The sequence below is a fragment of the Leptopilina boulardi genome, unplaced genomic scaffold (genome assembly GCF_019393585.1).
Source record: "Leptopilina boulardi isolate dan_hultmark-lab unplaced genomic scaffold, ZJU_Lbou_2.1 LbouV2_51, whole genome shotgun sequence".
Taxonomy (NCBI): domain Eukaryota; kingdom Metazoa; phylum Arthropoda; class Insecta; order Hymenoptera; family Figitidae; genus Leptopilina; species Leptopilina boulardi.
In genome coordinates, this window is record NW_026137996.1 from 1,641,821 (window position 1) to 1,660,534 (window position 18,714).

The 18,714-nt window shown below is 24.6% G+C and overlaps 2 protein-coding genes across 4 annotated transcripts in view; one reads left to right on the forward strand and one right to left on the reverse strand.

The window, feature by feature from the left end:
* The window catches only part of LOC127289805 (larval cuticle protein A2B-like), a 60,402-nt gene that overhangs the window by 3,539 nt on the left and 38,149 nt on the right, over positions 1 to 18,714 (forward strand). For both annotated transcript variants that reach the window (XM_051317982.1, XM_051317983.1), the window contains exons 2-4: positions 98 to 178; positions 445 to 535; positions 849 to 1,060. The gene's annotated coding sequence lies outside the window, so the exon portion shown is untranslated. The remainder of the gene's footprint in view (positions 1 to 97; positions 179 to 444; positions 536 to 848; positions 1,061 to 18,714) is intronic.
* On the reverse strand, positions 3,768 to 17,086 carry LOC127289795 (uncharacterized). Of its 2 annotated transcripts, none has more exons than XM_051317970.1 (7): positions 16,949 to 17,086; positions 6,837 to 7,011; positions 5,556 to 5,633; positions 5,220 to 5,420; positions 4,825 to 5,049; positions 4,461 to 4,675; positions 3,768 to 4,140 (listed from the first exon to the last, which is right to left on the reverse strand). In XM_051317970.1, the coding sequence occupies exons 2-7, from the start codon at positions 7,005 to 7,007 to the stop codon at positions 4,131 to 4,133; spliced, it is 900 nt and encodes a 299-aa protein (XP_051173927.1). In that variant the 5' UTR covers positions 7,008 to 7,011; positions 16,949 to 17,086; the 3' UTR covers positions 3,768 to 4,130. The 2 variants fall into 2 exon arrangements, with proteins under 2 accessions (XP_051173927.1, XP_051173926.1); XM_051317969.1 differs by having other exon boundaries at positions 6,789 to 7,011.

Genomic DNA, 18,714 nt, shown 5'->3' on the forward strand with positions numbered 1-18,714 from the left:
TAATTAAAACCAAAACTTTGTTTATTGATCTCTAATAGTTATTATCTAAATATAGAAATTGTTTTTATTGAGAATTTTTTTTTCTGTCTATTTGCAGACGTGTTATTTGGTGAGAGATGAGGTGTTTGTTGCGGAGCTGCTCCCGGAGGAGATCGGGCATAGCTGAGCGCAGTTCAATGTAAGATAATTAAAATTTAATTTCTTTATTGTATAAATTATTAATTTAATTAAAAAATTATGAAGTAAAGTATATTAAATTAATTATTAATTAATAATTAATAATTATTAATTATTAATTAATAATTATTAATTATTAATTAATTTACTGTAAATTGACAAAATGTTTAAGAATCTAATACTAATATACTCATATGTACGCTTAGCATAATATGAATATATTGATCTGTTTAATTGAATTAATAAATAATAAATCTAATATTTCAGGCAGATATTGCAGTAGCGGTGAAAAGAAGATTATTGTATTAAAAAGAAAATCATCGTATTTTTTTTTTGCTTGATGGGGAAATTTGGATTGGTAAGTTTTTGTTCATTGATTAATTCTAAAATTTGAAATTCAATTTCTAAATTACGTTAAATATATCTGGGATCAGTTTTAATTATTCATGTTACAAAATAATATAAGAAAGTTGTAAAATTTTTCAAATATCTCCCATTTATTTAATATAAATAAATTCAAATTAATTTTAAATTTCTGTATTATGAATTTTTATAAATCATGTAAATTATCGTGCAAATTCATAATTGATTAATAATGATTTGTCAATGATGGTATTTTAGTAACTAATTTCTGTTTTTATAATTTTTTAATGAATGTTTTAATTTTTCAGTCCATGCCAAAAGAACAACCTGAAGGACAGGAAGGATGTGGAAGAAGAAAAGTGGCCCCTGCATATACTTTTTTTATAGGGGGTTTTTTTTTTTTTTTGCTCCCGACCTCGCGCAGAAGTGCGCTGAAGAGAGGGATCTTCGGGAGTGGCCCAAGAAGAGCTCGTGAAGTGGCGATGTCACAATTTTGCCCCAACGTGGGATTCACCGATCGGTGAGTCCTTTTTTTTATTTAACTCCCTTCCCTGTTTGAATTAATTTTTGAATTTAGTGTTTTATTTTAAATTCAATTACAGTAAATTAGTTTATAAATTTTATTAGTTAATTTTATAGATATACAATTTTTAACTTACGATTATTGTAATAATTTTCTTTTTTTTATTTTTGATGAAAGCTTTTATTAAATAATTTTAAACAGGGAAGGAATAATAACAACATAGTGACACCATTGACAATAATATTTAATTATGTAGTACTTAAGTACTATAATTAATATTATTGTAATTATTATTATATTATTGTAATATTTAATTATGTAGTACTTAAGTACTATAATTAATATTATTGTCAATGTTATTTGTATTATGTTTAATTATGTGTGCTATTTATATTGTATATATATGTTTTCTAAATGTTTATAATTGAAAGTAATTTTTTTTCCTTTCTAAAATTCAATTAAAATTAATTCATAACATTTTTATTAATTTTACTGTTATCAACGACTTTCTCTAGTTTTTTTTTTTTTGCATTGAATTTATAATTAATTTTTCAAAGTTAATGCATGCGAAATTTAAATTTTTGAATAATTTAATTTATAGGGACTAATCAGTACTTTTTATTTCAGCAAATTGAGTTTGTACATGTTTTCTTTGTAATTTATATATTTTCGTCACTATGTTGTTCAATTTTTTGCCTATATGCTAAGTTGTACTCAATCTATAGAAAGTAATTCGCGTAGTTCTCATTAGGCGTCCCGATCTTAAATTAGCGGTCGTTAGCAAAGACAGAGGGTTAAAAATTTTCTTTTATATTTTATGAATTTTTGAACTGTATTTCGATATTATTTTGTTTAAGGGGTTTCCTAAATTTTTTTGCCCTAAAATAGAAGGTTTTTAAAAGATCGTGTACTCATAAGTTTTAAAATATAATTGATCAAAAGTTTTTACATGTTACTATATACGTCAAGAACTATTTAAAAAAAAATTGCGATCTTAAAAAATATTATTATGCTCCTTCTACAGAGGTCGCTATGTACACTGGTCAAAATCAAAGTCCTTTACGGTAACCACTGTAGCTCATCGCAGAATCATCTAAAATAAAAAAATCAAACGTGATTTTAAAGTTTAAGACCTAATACAGGTCCTAAACCTCGAGATATTAAAAAAAATCAAAAATTAAAAAAATGGCAAGCTTTGGAACCCAAAAAACTGAAAAAACACCATTTTTTGACAATCAATCACTCACAAAAACCTGATTATTGAATATTTTAAATATATTAGAGGTTTAGGGCCTGCAAAAACTTCCACTGAATCGAATGCAACTTGAATTTTTGAAATCGGTCAAACGGTTTTTGAGTTCTACTGGTTACCATTTTTAAATATAGTGTTTTGAGAAAAAAGCGTTTAAAGTTTTGATATCAAAAGGTTATAATTAGTCAAGCAGAAGTAACTAAATCAGCTTGAAAATTCTTACTCAGGGGTTTTTGGGGTCGCTGATTACGAATATGATGTCAGATTTTAAAAATTCAAAATGGCGGATCCAATATGGCGGACATGAAAGTTAAAAATCAATTGCATTTACTCGAAACTTGGTACTCGGGGGTTTTTGGGGTCACTGATTACGAATATGATGTCAGAATTTAAAAATTCAAAATGGCGGATCCAATATGGCGGACGAAAAATTTTAAAACTAATCGGATTTGCTCGAAAATGATGAAATGATATGAATATGATGAATTGTCCGTACTGGGTCCATGACCATGTCGGGTTTATTATCAGCAAACCAAAAAACCTTTTTTATATTTGAATTTTCGAATTCTGTCATCATATTCAATCCAAGCATTTTTTAAATTTGTCCGTCATCTTGGATCCGCCATTTTGAATTTTTAAAATATGACTTCAGATTTGTAATCATCGACCTCAAAAACCCCCAAGTAGTAAATTTCAAGCAAATCCAAGCATTTTTTAAAAACTCGTCCGCCATATTGGATCCGCCATTTTGAAATTTGAAAAATGGACACCGGATTCGTAATCAGCGACCCCATAAACCCCCGAGTAGGACATTTCGAGCCAATCTAAACACTTTTTAAAAAACTTGTCAGCCATATTGGATCCGCCATTTTGAATCTTTAAAATCTGACATTAAATTCGTAATCAGAGACCCCAATAACACCCCGAGTAACGAATTTCAAGCAAATCCATTCGCTCGGTTTATCGTGGACACGAAAGGGTTAATTATACGATCTGTAGACGCATATATATATATATATATATGTATTTTGTTAAATAACTTAAGATTTTGAGCGAATTACGATCTAATGATTTAACCACACATTCTTAACATACTTTCCTATCAAAAAATGAAGAAAAAAAAAATTCGATTTTTTTGACCAAAAAAATTTAGGAAACCCCTTAAATGAAAAATTATTTTCAGATGAGTCATCGTGGTGAGAAATATTTTTATATTTTTTAATTAATGAATTAAAAGCTCTGGTTGATTTAATCAAAACTTTGCTATTTTAGCGTTGATATATTATTTGAAAAAAAAAAAATATTATTTTTTTTCGAGTTCTATTTATTTAAAAAAATCGAATTAGTCAATACTTTTTCAACTAATATATCAATATAATATTATTTTGTGGTCATTATTTGATTAATATTGATATTATAATAAATTATAAGATTTTTAATAAGTCTTTCAAATAAACTCAATAACATTTTATTTCTCACAAAGTGCTAATAATCAAATACATGTTATTTATAATTACATATAAAATATTATTAATACATATATACTATAATTTTTTAATACGACTTGTAGACAAACTTACACATATCATATATATATCACTTACGTTTAGATATATCACCAATTAATATATATTTACAATAAAAAATCTCGCAGGATCGAAAATCGATCGTACTATTTTCTTTTTTTTTTTTTTTTTTTTATATAAAATTTTCATCATTATGATAGAAAAAAAAAAAAAAAAAATTCGCTGAATACTCAGATGAATGATGAGGATTCCCTTGATGACTGGCCTCGTAGCTCCATTAGGACCAGATTTAATTCAACCTTCAATAATCAACAATATTGAATAGTAAACTACAAATATATATTTTTCGCATGCATATTTTTATCATTGCAAGCAGTTTTCTAAAAGCAATTCTTTTTTTCTTTGATGAAAATCAGACATAATATGTATATAAAATTAAAAAAAAAGGTATCAAAAAATTTTGGGATGATTCTTTTCTTATCGCTTTTATAATCTAAGATTTTTAGTCAGTCCTTGGTAATAATAATTTTTTGCCACTAACAAGCGGTCGTTGTTTGTGAAACTTTTTTTTTTTTTTTTTTTAATTGCAATCTTGCGATGCTGTAGATTTTGGACTTACTCGTAGTCTTCTTCTTCGGGTCGAACTTGAGGGAACCTTCGAAGTTGTTGAGGTGGTTGAGGTCGTCTTTGTTGTAAGGGAATATTAACTTCTTCAGGACTTCTAAAAACTTGATTTACTGGTAGACGAAATTGTGAAAGATTTGGTTGTGGACGACCACCCGATGGTAAACTATTGAGACTTGCATGCTGTTGTTGTTGATTCAAATATAATTGCTGAAAATTTGGTATTTTATTATTTAAATAGATTTGGTATTTTAGTATTTTTATTTAGCGTTAGGAACCGAACAGATTTTTAAAATTTAAATTTTTACTTTTTAATTCGATAATTATAACATATATTAATTAGGGTAATTTTTTTTTACCTGGTTGAGAGGTTTTCGATTGGCAGTAGATTGAAATTCGTTTTCACGTTCGTCAGTGTAAATGTCAGCTGGATAATATCTTTCGCTGTATCTCAAGGTAACATTGGGTTTGGTCTCAGCTTCGGCCAAGTTCAATGGTTTATAGAGATATTCATTCACAAAATGATATTGAGAACTTTTTTTACAACTGATATCACCGCTGGGTGGCATGCAAATTAAATGAACCTGCGACGAAGGGTTAAGTTAATTATATTTTATCGACCTTTAAAAATTTTAAATTTGAAATTTTAGTTTAATTAAATTTCAAATTTTTTTAACATTTTTGTGTTAATAAAAAAAAAATTTGATTGAATAAATATCAATTCATTTTTTTTTTTTATTTATTATATACTCACTTGATGGAATGTGAATCCTTCGGGACAAATCCAGGAATGTTTGGCATTGTCTTGACAATAGTGAAATACCTCGCAATTAAGTTCTTCATCAGCATAATAACCAGTTTGTTTGTTAACACAGTCGAATTTACTTTGTGGAAGAAGAAGGCTTAGACGATCAGGTTCCTCTTTTTCTTCCTCTAATTCTTCTTCAGGAAGTCTCTGTTTGTAATTATATTTTTATCAGAAAAAAAAAAATTCTCTTTTTGTAATTTTCAAAATTTTATAAAATTCAGGAAAAAACTTTTTTTTTGTAATTTAAAAATAAAGAAGAAAAATAGTTGGAAAATTTTCTACCTGTCCATTTGGTCCTAGTGGAGGTGGTCCACGGAATGGACCTCGTTGTTGCTGATTAGCGGAGGGTTTGCGATAAATCTGAAATTAATTTATATCCATTTTTATTTTACTCTCGACATTCAATTTTTTATTATTTTTGTAACTCTATTTTATTACTATTATTATTATTATTATTATTATTATTATTATTATTATTATTATTATTATTAATATTATTATTATTATTATTGTTATTATTATTATTATTATTATTATTAATATTATTATTAATTAATTAAATTATTAATTTGTAATTAAATTAATTAAGTTAAATTTTTATAATTAGTTTTAATTGTAGAATTTTGAAAAAATTATAATTCGAAAAATTATTACAACTTGATATAAAAATTGATTAAAGAAAACATGAAATTTGTTAATTAAGAAGACAAGTTACAAATATTCACAAGCAGGAAATAATAATGATTAACGAGATTTCTTAAACTGGTTTACAAGATCGATATGACCAAAGTCGAGAGTTGGTTTCATGTGAATATATTGCATAACTGAATTAATTTGAAAGCCAATGTGAATAAATATATATGTATATATGAGCAATATAATAAATTACTCAGAAAAATCCGGAAGTCAAAAAGTTCAGAGAATATAGTTTTTTTTTTATATAGTGTAGTAATATAATATTTTCTTAAAATACAAGTAAAAAAAATCCCATATATATAATTAAACAGTAAAAAAAAGAAGATTTAAACAACCTCGTTTGAAGTAATATGTGCCAAATTATATTACAATTTTATATGCACATAATCTGTCGGTTGCGGTTTAAATAAGTCATAAACAATATTTAAATGGTTGTCTTTAATTTTTTTTTCCTTTTTTTTAACCAATGGGAAACTTCTTCTTTTGAATGTAGGTTTATATATATATATATATATATATATATATATATATATATATATATATATATATATATATTTTCCTTAATTAACAATTTTACTTTTATTATTAAAAAGTTGTGAGAAATTTTTTATTCTCTAATCTAAATTAGTAAAAACTTTTATTAATATGAATTAGTGTGACTTATGAATTAGTTAAATTTTTTTTTTGTTTAATTTTTATATTAAGATTATTTAAATGAAAATTTTTAAAAGTTGTAAATTTAGGAATTGTAAATTTTAGATTACAATAATATAATAATAATAATAATAATAATAATAATGATAATAATTTTAGAATTACTGGCTGTTGTTGTCGATAAACTGGAGTAGGTGAAGGAGTGGGAGTTACAGCATTATCCTCGTAGCTATTGTCACGATATCCTGAAGACGATGATAGTCCTTGAACATAAAGTGGTGCTAGACTCCCTTTGCTGGGATAAGAAACTGATCTTGGTTCCAAATTATCATAATTTTGTGCTGTCGCAGCCGCCAAACACAGTAATAAGCACACCCGGTGCATTTTTCTGCAAATAAAGAAAATATTTAAAAATTCAATTTAATTATTGTATAATTAATAATTATTATATAATAATTAATAATAAGGATAAATAATTTTATTTTTCACACAAAGAATAATAATAATAAATATTTTAAAATATTTAATACTATTTATTATTTATTCACAGAAAATTAAAAGGCATTAAAATAAGCTGCAACGCTTATTATTTTAATCCAATTTTACTTATTTTAATACCAAAATGGATTAAAATAAGCAAAATTGGATTAAAATAATAAGCGTTGCAGCTTATTTTAATGCCTTTTAATTTTCTGTGTTATTATTCGTTTAATTAAAAAATATTTTTAAAATATATTTATTAACTTGTAATTAAGGGAAATTTTCAAAAATTTGTCAAAAATGCATCGCGAATATTTTCTATATAATATGACAATGGACCGTAAAAATTAAACAGTTTGCCAATGAATTTCGCTGATGAAATCGGGTTAATGATGCAAAAGTAGGGAAACGTTTCATTTGGATAATAATAACTCTCTCTCTTTAAAATGCCTTTAAGTCCACACATCAGAACTTGAATTCAAGAAAGTGTAGAATATGTGTATTGAGAGACTTGAAAGCATTTTACTCATCTGTCCGTGACCTAGAACTTGTATTAGTGGAATTAATTAATTCTAAAATGCAGTCACATGGACGAATCATCCTTGGATAATGAAAATGTCATTTTTTTTTTTTAAATCCATATATAGAGAAAGTGAAAATGAACACACTTGAGAATATTGTTTGACGATAAGAAAACGCAGGATTTTAATTATTTTTTTTAGGTTTAATTAAAAAAATAATTATCTTTTAAATTATTACATTCATAATAAAATACGATAATTTTTTGAGATTTCGAAAAATTATGAAATTGAATTTTAGTTTTTTAAAAGACAATATATTTATAGGAATTATCAGAATTATACTCTCGAAAGAAATGTGTCTAAATTAGCTTCATTAATTCATTATTGTAGTAATATCCTTATATAGACTTGAATCAAATATAATCGCAACTTTCATAAGTTATAATTTCACTTTCGGCGTAAGTCAATTATAAATATATAGTCTTGAACTCGATCGAGTTCATTTTCCTTTTCAATGAAAGTGAATGAATTGTTTATTATAGGTTTATATTTTTTGTTTATTAATTATATATTTTCTGGCAATTTAATTTATAGTGAAAGTCAATTTTCTTAGATTAATTAAGTTCTTCAAAAAAAAAAATAATCTTTTAATTCCATAAAAAATTTGATAAAATTGTTTTCACATTTTAAGACACTAAATTTAATATATAATTTTGGTATTATTTTTTTATTTGCTAAATAAATTAATAACAATTGAAATAAAATTATGGTCAATCATGATATATTTCGAAAAATCAAATGAGATAATATATATTTGACTTTTTAATATTATACGCTTTGCATGCGAAGTGGTCACAATTCAAATCGTGGAAAGCGTCTTACTTTCTAGAACGTGCGTAAAACTCGAATAAGGTAGTTTCTCGATTCGTGTATAAAAGTCCTTTAACTACACTTTATACATGTATGTGAATATATATATATATATATGTATATTAAGTGATATTGTTAACAAAAATAGTTACAGTCAATATTATTAATTATAGCCTTATCGCCTTGTCTGACATTTACTTCGTGTTCCGTCATACAAGTTAATGGATCATAATACTATATATACATATATATGTATATGAATCTTGACCTTTTACTCCGTTAGGAATGCGTGCAGAATTCGAAAGTTATTTCAGGAAATGAATTTTTTCACCCCTTGCAAGAGTTATTAGAATCCGGTTTGATAAATCTAATCTATTTAGTCTTATCTTTAGCATTTTTTTAAAAATATTTTTATTATTGACTTTGGTTGTTTATTATATGAAAAAATTTGCTTCTCTTATTTTGTAGCGAAAGTTAAACTTGCTTTGCATTTTTTATGGATATGTGGTGGACATTCAACTCGATCTTATAATATATATATATGTTTCTTTGTCTATCTTATTATCATCATGGTTTTATTGTTGGAATTTTTAATAATTTTTTCTTAAAATTGTTTATTGCAATTGTTAAAAATTATGTATTTATATAAATAGATAAATAGTTTTATAATATTAGTTTGTTTATAAAAAGGATTTTTTTTTAGAATTTGTTTGGAGTAATTCTTAATTTGTTTGAAACAAATTATTTTCTAATTTTCTTTGTCGATTTTTTTATTTATAAAAATTTAGCTATTTGTAATTTATCGTGTATTTATTATAATATTTTGTTTATATCGAAGCAGAGAAAATTATAAGATATTAAAATAAACTGCAACGATTATTATTTTAATCCAATTTTGCTTATTTTAATACCAAAATGAATTAAAATAAGCAAAATTGGATAAAAATAATAGCAGCTTATTTAAATGCCTTTTAATTTTCTGTGAGTTTTTAACAATTTATGATTGTTTTATTATTTTTTGTATTACAGTAGAGACTCCATTATCCGGACCCCTATTATCCGGATATTCGATTATCCGGACAAATTTAAAATTAATTTTTTTTTTTTTTTTTAAATATAAAGTTTATAAAGTTTCAAGCCGTAAACAATTACGCTTACAATTACCAAATATTTTAATAAAAATTAAATACCATATAAGTCAATTCAAAAACGTGAATTTTTACACGAAACGTTGCGTTTTAAAGTGTTTTAATTATTTTAAGAAAATGTTTATTCAAATATTTTGAAATATTTCTAACTAAACATTTATTAATGTTGACTTTAAAAGTTTTAGTTGTTTTCAGTCTTATTTTAATACATATGCGAATAAATATATGAAATTACGAATCAAAAATTTGTTTAATTCGTACTTTACTCGATTATCCGGACAAGCGCCTGCATCCATTAGTCCGGATAATGGAGTCTCTACTGTTATTACAATTTTTATAGAAAAATTTTGCAATTTTTTTAATTTTTTATTTTTATAAATTGTTTTTATAAAATAAAAAATAAAAAACATTTTATTATATAAAAATTGTTTTTGTTAAAATAGTATTAAATGAAAATTTTGTTTAGTCATTTAGAGATATTTCGCAATTTTTTCTATTCAATTTATTTTATTTTTATAGAATTGCATTTTTAACAAATTACAATTTACTAATAATTTATTTATTCGTTTTTATCTTAATTTCTGTTGAATTAATTTATTTATAATGATTTCCATAATTTGTTTGTCGTCGAGTTGGAACTTTTTTTTTATAACAATTTGTTTATTGCAATTTTAATAATTTTATTTAATCGATTTGATCAGTGTTATTTATATTCTATACTAGAAGTGTGTATTGAATTTTTTTTTTTACAATTTATTAATTTTAATAGTTCATTTTTATTTTCTTTTTTATTATATTATCACAGTTTTTCTTAGGATCTCAAATTGAGGCCATAAAGTGTATCAAATTGTTGATAATGCAACGTTTTGATGCTGTTTACACGCAGAGAAATGATTTATTTGAACCAAATAAAATATATTTGAGTTAAATAAACGTATATTTGACTCAGAGCCTACTAACTTATTTATTTGGCGTAAATAAAAGTTTTATTTGTTAGAAATAAATTTTTCTTTGCCTCAAATAAATTTTTTATTTCAATGAAATAAAATATATTTGCAACAAATAAATGAGTTAGTAGGCTCGGAGAAAAATATACCATTTCTCTGAGTGTATGGTCTAAATTTGAGAGCCTCAGAAAAGTGTGTATTGTTTCTTCATTAACTTCTATAATTCTTTATTGCTGTGGTGTATATTGCATTTTTTTTCTCTTTAATTTTTTTTATTCAAAAAATTATATATTTTCGTATAAAAAAATTTGTTTTTCTCGCATATGCATTTGACAGAAAATATGATTTGTTCTTTATTCAATGCAATTGTTTCGCTGTGATTCAAATATTGAGAAATATTTGGGGGAGGGGAGGGGGAAAAGAGAAGAATGGATTTAGGTAGTTGGATGTACCTTTACTCATCCTTTAAGATTTCTATAAATTATTTTCCACGAAAGTTGAAACAAGATAGTTACGTAAATCTCTTTTCTTGTTGTTTGCAATGCTGAAGTGCATAAACTGTGCAAAGGTCAGAGTTTAACGGCAGTTATGCATTTAATAATATAACCAATTCGCGTTGCATCATTCCTACTACACAGGTACTTACGATGGATTAACGACGATCGTGCACAAGTTTCGTTGTTTTAACTGCACAATCTTCCTGTTTTTCAAAAGTCCCACATTTCGTGATCTACGATCTTCATATACATATATATATATATATATATATATATACTTGATTCGCGAACTTTGCGATGATTGATTTTATACCAATTAAAAGTATCCATTGTATAAATTTATATAAATAAATAAATATATATACAGTTGACTCTCGATAATTAAACTCTTGATAATTTGAATTTCTCGTTAAATTGAAGTAACAGTCCAGTCCCTTGAAAAACTCTTGGTAAATTGAAAATAAACAATGGTTTTATGTACTCTCGATAATTAAAAGTATCTTTTGGCCAATTTCTCCATTCACTCTCTATATATTGAATTCAGCCAGACCAAACTCTCAATAATTTGAACTTTTCTTGCGATACAAATTTACATATTTACGTACAAAATATTCTCTTCTTAATAATAGTTATTGTATTGTTTCATTTGTCAATACAATACCTAATTACCTTATTATTAACAATGCTGAGTAATTTCTTAATTCATTTTGCTATCTGCCTCGGTTTATATCGTTTAAAATGTTTCTAAGAACCAATAAAAATTTATCTTTTTCCGAAAGGAAAATAGTTATTGAGGTGGTAGAGAGAGGAGCAACAAAAAAAGATGTCACATTGAAAGAGGCGAGATCATTTTTGAATGCTTTGCACTCATATGCACTTCGCGTGGAAGTCGGAGAAGTTTTTACAGATCTAATGACAATTGAAAAAAATATATAGATATTGCACGTTTGAGTACATTAAAACAAAAAAGATTACATAGACTATATCCAACTGTAAAGAATGTCTTTTTAAAATACGTAAAAATTAAATTTTCAATACTCTTGTTATTTTGAATTTCCCCAAATTTCCCCTCGATAATTAAAACATGCGATAAATAAAACTCTCGGTAATTTGAACTGTTTTTACGGTCCCTTGAAGTTCAATTTATCGAGAGGCGACTGTATATATATATATATATATATGAAATTATGATTCTTATAGAGATGAAACACCTGATTTATTTAATGATTTCGCGCTAAAGAGGAAAATTAATGATCATTTGAAAATGAAAATATTTTTTCTTCGATTTTTTTTATAAATTATTATTTTTGAAATATTCTTTTTTTTGAATAGAAAAAAAAATGTTCGAAAAAAACCTTTAAAAAAAACAAAGATTATTAATTAACAATGTTAGTAGTAAAAAAAAAAAATCAAGGCGTAATTAGATACAAAATAATCACCACAAGAATGTCGTCAGGGAAAGTCTTATATAGAATATTTCTAGTTGAATAATTTTTCGCTTCATTAAATCCATTCGTTATTGTATTTGTAGGATGTAAATTATACTTGAGGAAAATTGTCGAAGGTCGATCTAAGACCGTTAATTTCATTCGAATATCTAATTTTCTGTTTTGACAGTTTATATTTCAGGAGAATTATATTATTATTATATATAGGAGTTAAGATTTAGCAATATTTTTCAATAGTGAAGTAATGTGATCCTGATAAAAGGGCAAGAATGTTATAATTATGTGGGCGCTTTTAATGAAACACATTCCTCGTGTCTATTAAAGAGTGCGGTTATATAGCTATATATATACAACTATCATTAGGAAGCAGACCGAGACTTAAGATTCAGTCCTGTTTGGTCAGTGACCGAGTGAAAGTGAGAGGGGTCTGCGTAAAAAATTTTTATCTGTATCAAACCGTTGAACCAAAGTCCCGATTATATATATATATATGTATCTTGCATGCAATGCAAATTCAGGAGTAATTGAGGTGTCTCACCTAATGTGTGACAGTCTCTATGAAAAGTATTAATATATTAATTTTAAGAAAAAATTTTTTTTTTTATTATTTTATTGTGATATTAATGTCAGGAAATATTTAAAATTTTTGATGGAATGTTTCAAATAAAATATCACACTAATTTAAAAGTATCAAATTGATATAAAAATTTTGTATCAATTTGATATTTTTGGTATCAGTTTGATACTTTTAAATTTGTGTGTAAATGATTTTTAGGAAAAGAGGAATTTGATTTCTTTGAAAAAATTTCCCGAGAGAAATTCCAACTAAATGAAATTAATTAAAAAGGAAAATACCATGCAGGGGAGAAAATGTAGTTAATACCATAAACTCGTTTAGATTCGGAAAATTAAACTAACCTGTAAGTTAAATAAGGTTTTGTTTTTTTGATTATTTAATAATTAATTATTACTTAATGTAATAGTTTTATATATCCATTGAAGCGATTCGCAAACACGATTTGTTTCAAGAGATTGATTAATTCAAGTCGATGAGACTTTTTTTTTTTTTTTTTTTTATTGGTTCGATCTCGCGCGATTTCTGATTTCTCTGGCATGATTACTGTTGATCAGTAAAATTACGATAACTTTCTCTGTCGACGCAGTATGAATCTACCTGCGGGGAAACGATTTTCTTGTATTATTATATATATATATATATATATATATTTTTTTTTACTAGTTCTTTATAAGTTGCACTTTCCTCAGTAAAAGACGACAATCCATTCTTCTTTTAGTGCCCATCATTATACATGATACATTGCACTCGGTTTGTCATTTATCAAAAATTTTTTCAAGAACCTCAAGGTGAAAATAGATTCTATATAGACATTTTCAAGTTTTCTATTTTCTTTAAGAAAAATTTATTCTTGAAATATTCTTTTTCTTTTTTCTCGATTATTATTTTAAATTCAGATGTATGTTTTATTGTTGAATATCAATTTTTTGTTATTGAATTTCCAAATATTTTTAATATTATATATATGTTGAATAATAAGAGTAAATAGAAATTTTGATTAAGGAACTGATAAATTTTATATAGAAGAGAAAGTGTTTTAGAGCTACCAAATTATATGGAAGTTGTGCGTATCGTATTTTTTTATACAAACGAATTTCCGCGAGTTTTCGAATATTTTCTCTTATTTTTCATGTTGGTGCACTGTTGCTTGCACGTTAGTTACTTTCTTTCATGACTGGTCTATACACTGATCGTGTTGACTGAAATTTGATATGCATCTTTTGATCTATAGATCTTAAACTCGAAATGTTAAATAGGAGTTATAAAATATATGCTGGTCTAGACAAGTGATCGATACAAATCGGAATTTTTTTTTTCGCTCAAATGATTTAATCTTGAATAATTAAGTTGTTTTAATTTTATATTTTTATGCAGTTACTTGAATCTCTTATATATATATATATATATATATATAGGAAAAAAATTATCTAATTCGAATAATCGGTTACTTGACTATTTGAATAAATGTTTCATTGTTTGAGTGTCAATTAAAAAGGTATTTTAAAAATATAAATTATTGATTCGAATACAGTTTATTTGGTCTAATTAAATATTTATTTCACAATAGTCAAGTAACCATTATTTAAACCAAATAAATTTTTTTCATTGTAATCGTAAAAAAAATTATTTTATTCAAATCATTGGTTACTTGACTATTATTTCACAGAAAATTAAAAGGCATTAAAATAAGCTGCAACGCTTCTTATTTTAATCCAATTTTGCTTATTTTAATCCAATTTTGCTTATTTTAATCCATTTTGGTATTAAAATAAGCAAAATTGGATTAAAATAATAAGCGTGTTGCAGTTTATTTTAATGCCTTTTAATTTTCTGTGAAATAAATATTTATTTGTATTAAATAATTGTAAAATAATTAAATAATTATTATTTGAGTCAATTAAATATAGTTTATTTAATTCAAGTAAAAATTATTTGAGTCAATTAATATAGTTTATTTAATTCAAGTAAATATTTATTTGATAATAGTAAAGTAACCAAATTATTGGAATTAAATAAATTTCTTTTTTTCATTGTACTTATTTTGTTCATATTCTTAGCAAATAAAAAAGAAAAAACTCGTTGATGATTTAAGAGGTTTCAAGAAATTGCATAAAATTGCAGAGATTGATGTAGCAATACGAACGATTGACGGATCAGTTTCAGTTGGTTTTTCTTTTTTTTATAAACGGCGCGGAATTTGGAGTCTCTGTGACAGTTGCAAGTAATTCGGGAAGGCGCGAGAAAAGTATAGTTGCATAACGGAAAAAGAGATAGTTGTCCTGGCTACTGTAAAATGGAGAACACGAGAAGTGTCCGCATTTATACATAATAGACTGGTCGGTGGTATATATATATATATACCTTTAAGCTAAAATTGAAGCTAAAATCGTAAACCAGTTCTTATATATATGTATAGTTTAGACAAACTTTTACAGAAATCTTAAGAGGAAATCTGGAGCAGATTTTATTACCCTTAAGTGCATTTTATTAACTTCAAATTATTACCTTTCTCAAAATAAATGCTTAGCCATTTTTTTTTTTAAAAAAAGTAACATACATATTGTGTTGGATTAAAATAAATTGAAAATATTGCATTAAATTCAGTTGAAATATTTTATTAAAATAAGATATAGTTTATTTTAATCCATCACCATATTTTCTACGATATGCAAAGATAAGTAAAAAGAAAATCTTATTTTATACAATTTTTATTTTTTTTTTTTATAATTTTTATGATTATTAATATAAGATTTTCTTTTTATTGTGATGAGGTACAGGTGTATTATATATTGAATTACGATTGAAATTATTATTTCCAATCATAGGATTAATTTCCAACCGGTTTATATATTCTTAATTATGTCCTATATTAAATTATATACGATTTCTGCCTTCTGTTTAGCGCCTTCAAATCACTTTTATTCGCGTAATTTGACTCGATTGCTTATTAGAGGCTCTATATATATACTAATTGTTGAAAAAATCAAATGAAAGTATAGATACGTATATATAATCTTGGTTCATTGAACTTTTTCTTATAGATTCAATGTTCTCGATTTTTAAATTATTAGTTTAAAAAATAATTAGAATTTTTAATTAGTGAAATTTAACTTTCGATTTTAATTTACATATTATTTTGTAATTTTTTTTTTTTTTAATTGACTGCCAATTAGTAGATAGTTTAATTTAAGTTTATTTAAAATATGATTCAAATATATTGCCAAATTAAGTACAATTCGCGACAAATTTAAAGTTTAATTAAGAAAAAAATGTAAGAATAATTAATTATTATTAAATTTAATAATTTTGTTTAAATAAATTCAAATAATTTAATAACTAACTTTAAATTAACTATATTCTAAAAAAATGATCAATTAAATTATAGAAAATAAAATAAATTAATTTAATTAATAAAAAAATTATTTTAACAAGTAATTTAATTAATAATAACCAGATTATTAAATCGTTAAATAATAGTTAAAGTATTATTTAATGATTTAATTATTAATTATTAAATACTAATTAAAAAACACTAATTAAAATTGAATTTGTGATTTATATTTGGATCCAAAAACGAGATATAAATTTTGTGAAATTCTGATGTATTTCTGAACACGTCACATATATATAATTGAAAGTTGATTTTCATTTAATTAGAGTAAAAATCACAAATACACAAATTAATCACGATTTTGAATATTGGTAAATTTTTTGATTTCACGCACACCTTTAATTTTTTTTTTGAATCACTGACTATTATTATTTATTTTTTTTTTTTTTGCAAAATTGGCATTTAATTTTTTTTTTTTTTGATGAATTTAAATGTCCTCCACTTACCTGTTGTTTTTTTTAAATTAAGACAAAGGAGTAACACACTATAGACACGAAACAGACAACACACACGGGTTTTATCTCGAGAGTTCGGTAGGACATTCTCTTATATAGCAGGCCTTTTGCTGAAAGTTGCCTCTACCGCCAAAGAATTGTGGTGTCCCTAAAGGATCAGGGGTGGGAGGTTTTAAGATTTGCCACTCTTTTCAATAAAGCAATGATTAATTTTTTTTTTTATCAGAATCTTCAAAAAGTCTATTATATATGGGACCCTCCAATTAATTATTCTTTCAAATTGCGAGAAATTTTTCCATTAAAAAAAAACTCTCTTTTCGTTCTGAATCGCATATTTTATGAAATACTTTAAAGAGATTGCAAATTTTTTGAGGACTTCCGCTTCTTTCAGAAATTCAGATTGTTGACTCAGAAAATTATTTTTTATGTATGTGATTTTTTTTTTTTTTTTTTTTAATCAAGGCGAGTTTTTTTTTAGCAAGTTTAAAAATTTTTTTTAAATAATTTATTTATAACTTTTTTATTCTTTTTAATAAATATGAATATAAATAAAATAATATATAATAAATAAATATATAAATAATATAATACTTAAATAAATTTAAATATAATTATTAAATTAAAAATTTAATAAATTTCGATTTATTGAGTAATTAATTTATATAATAATTGTTCATAATTATTTTTCATTATAAAGCATTATATAAATAAATGATGGGCGTTTATTATTATTTTTCATGATAATAATTGACTCAGTTTTTATATAGAAATTGACCTCAATACACGAACGATATTAAATCGAGTTTGAACCTTTCTTTCAACCGGTTTCTGATGAGATCATTCAGATGACACTTTCGTTTGCACACCTGTTCTCAGACTCGATTCTCTTTGAAAAGATAGGAAAAAAAAGGAAAGAAAATATATAAAAGTTCAAATAAACAAACAAATATTGATAAGTTTGTTTGCTAAATAAAAAATTTTTTTTTTCCCCCAAAAAACATTAGAATAATAAAAATTATTGTGATTTTGAAACAGTTTAAATTCAAATTACTTTAAACTTTCAATTTCAATGTATTTTGAAATCTAAAATACTTTCTTAAGCTTTTTTAAATTCGATCCGAGTAGCGCGGTATAGTGAAAAGGCCAATTTATGAAGTGAATCTTTAATTAATTCTTTTATAGCGCTTTTGATTTTTTTTTTTTAATAATTATTTTCTACAAATTTTGCAATCAATTGTAAAGAAATATTGTCATTATTTTATTTGTTTTTATTAGAAAAGTTGACAAATTTTTAACTGATTATTAAAATGGAAATAAGTCATGAACTGTTTTGTAGTCAATCGACTATTGTTTTGCTAGAGTAAATAAAAATTTTACATGTTGCATTGTCTGCACCCTGCTTTATTCTTTTTACATCTTCCGTTCAAAGAAAAAGAGAAATTTTTTTATGCGGCCCAATAAATAATATTTAGCTAATTAAAATGTTTTTGAAAAAAAAATTTTTTTTCTTCCTTAATGATATATTCTTAAATTTAGAATAAAATGTTTTTAGTGTATAAAGATTACTAAGGAATTTTTTCGCAGGGCAAATTTGCAATTAACATTATTTTCCCATAAAAAGAATGTCGCTTCTTTCGATTAAAATTTCGTAATTGCGTTTGTAATTGTGATGGACATAAAAATAATACGTAACTAAGTTATTTTATTATTTAGTTGTATAAAAAAGAAAAAATTTTGAGGCATTGCAATATAGAAAC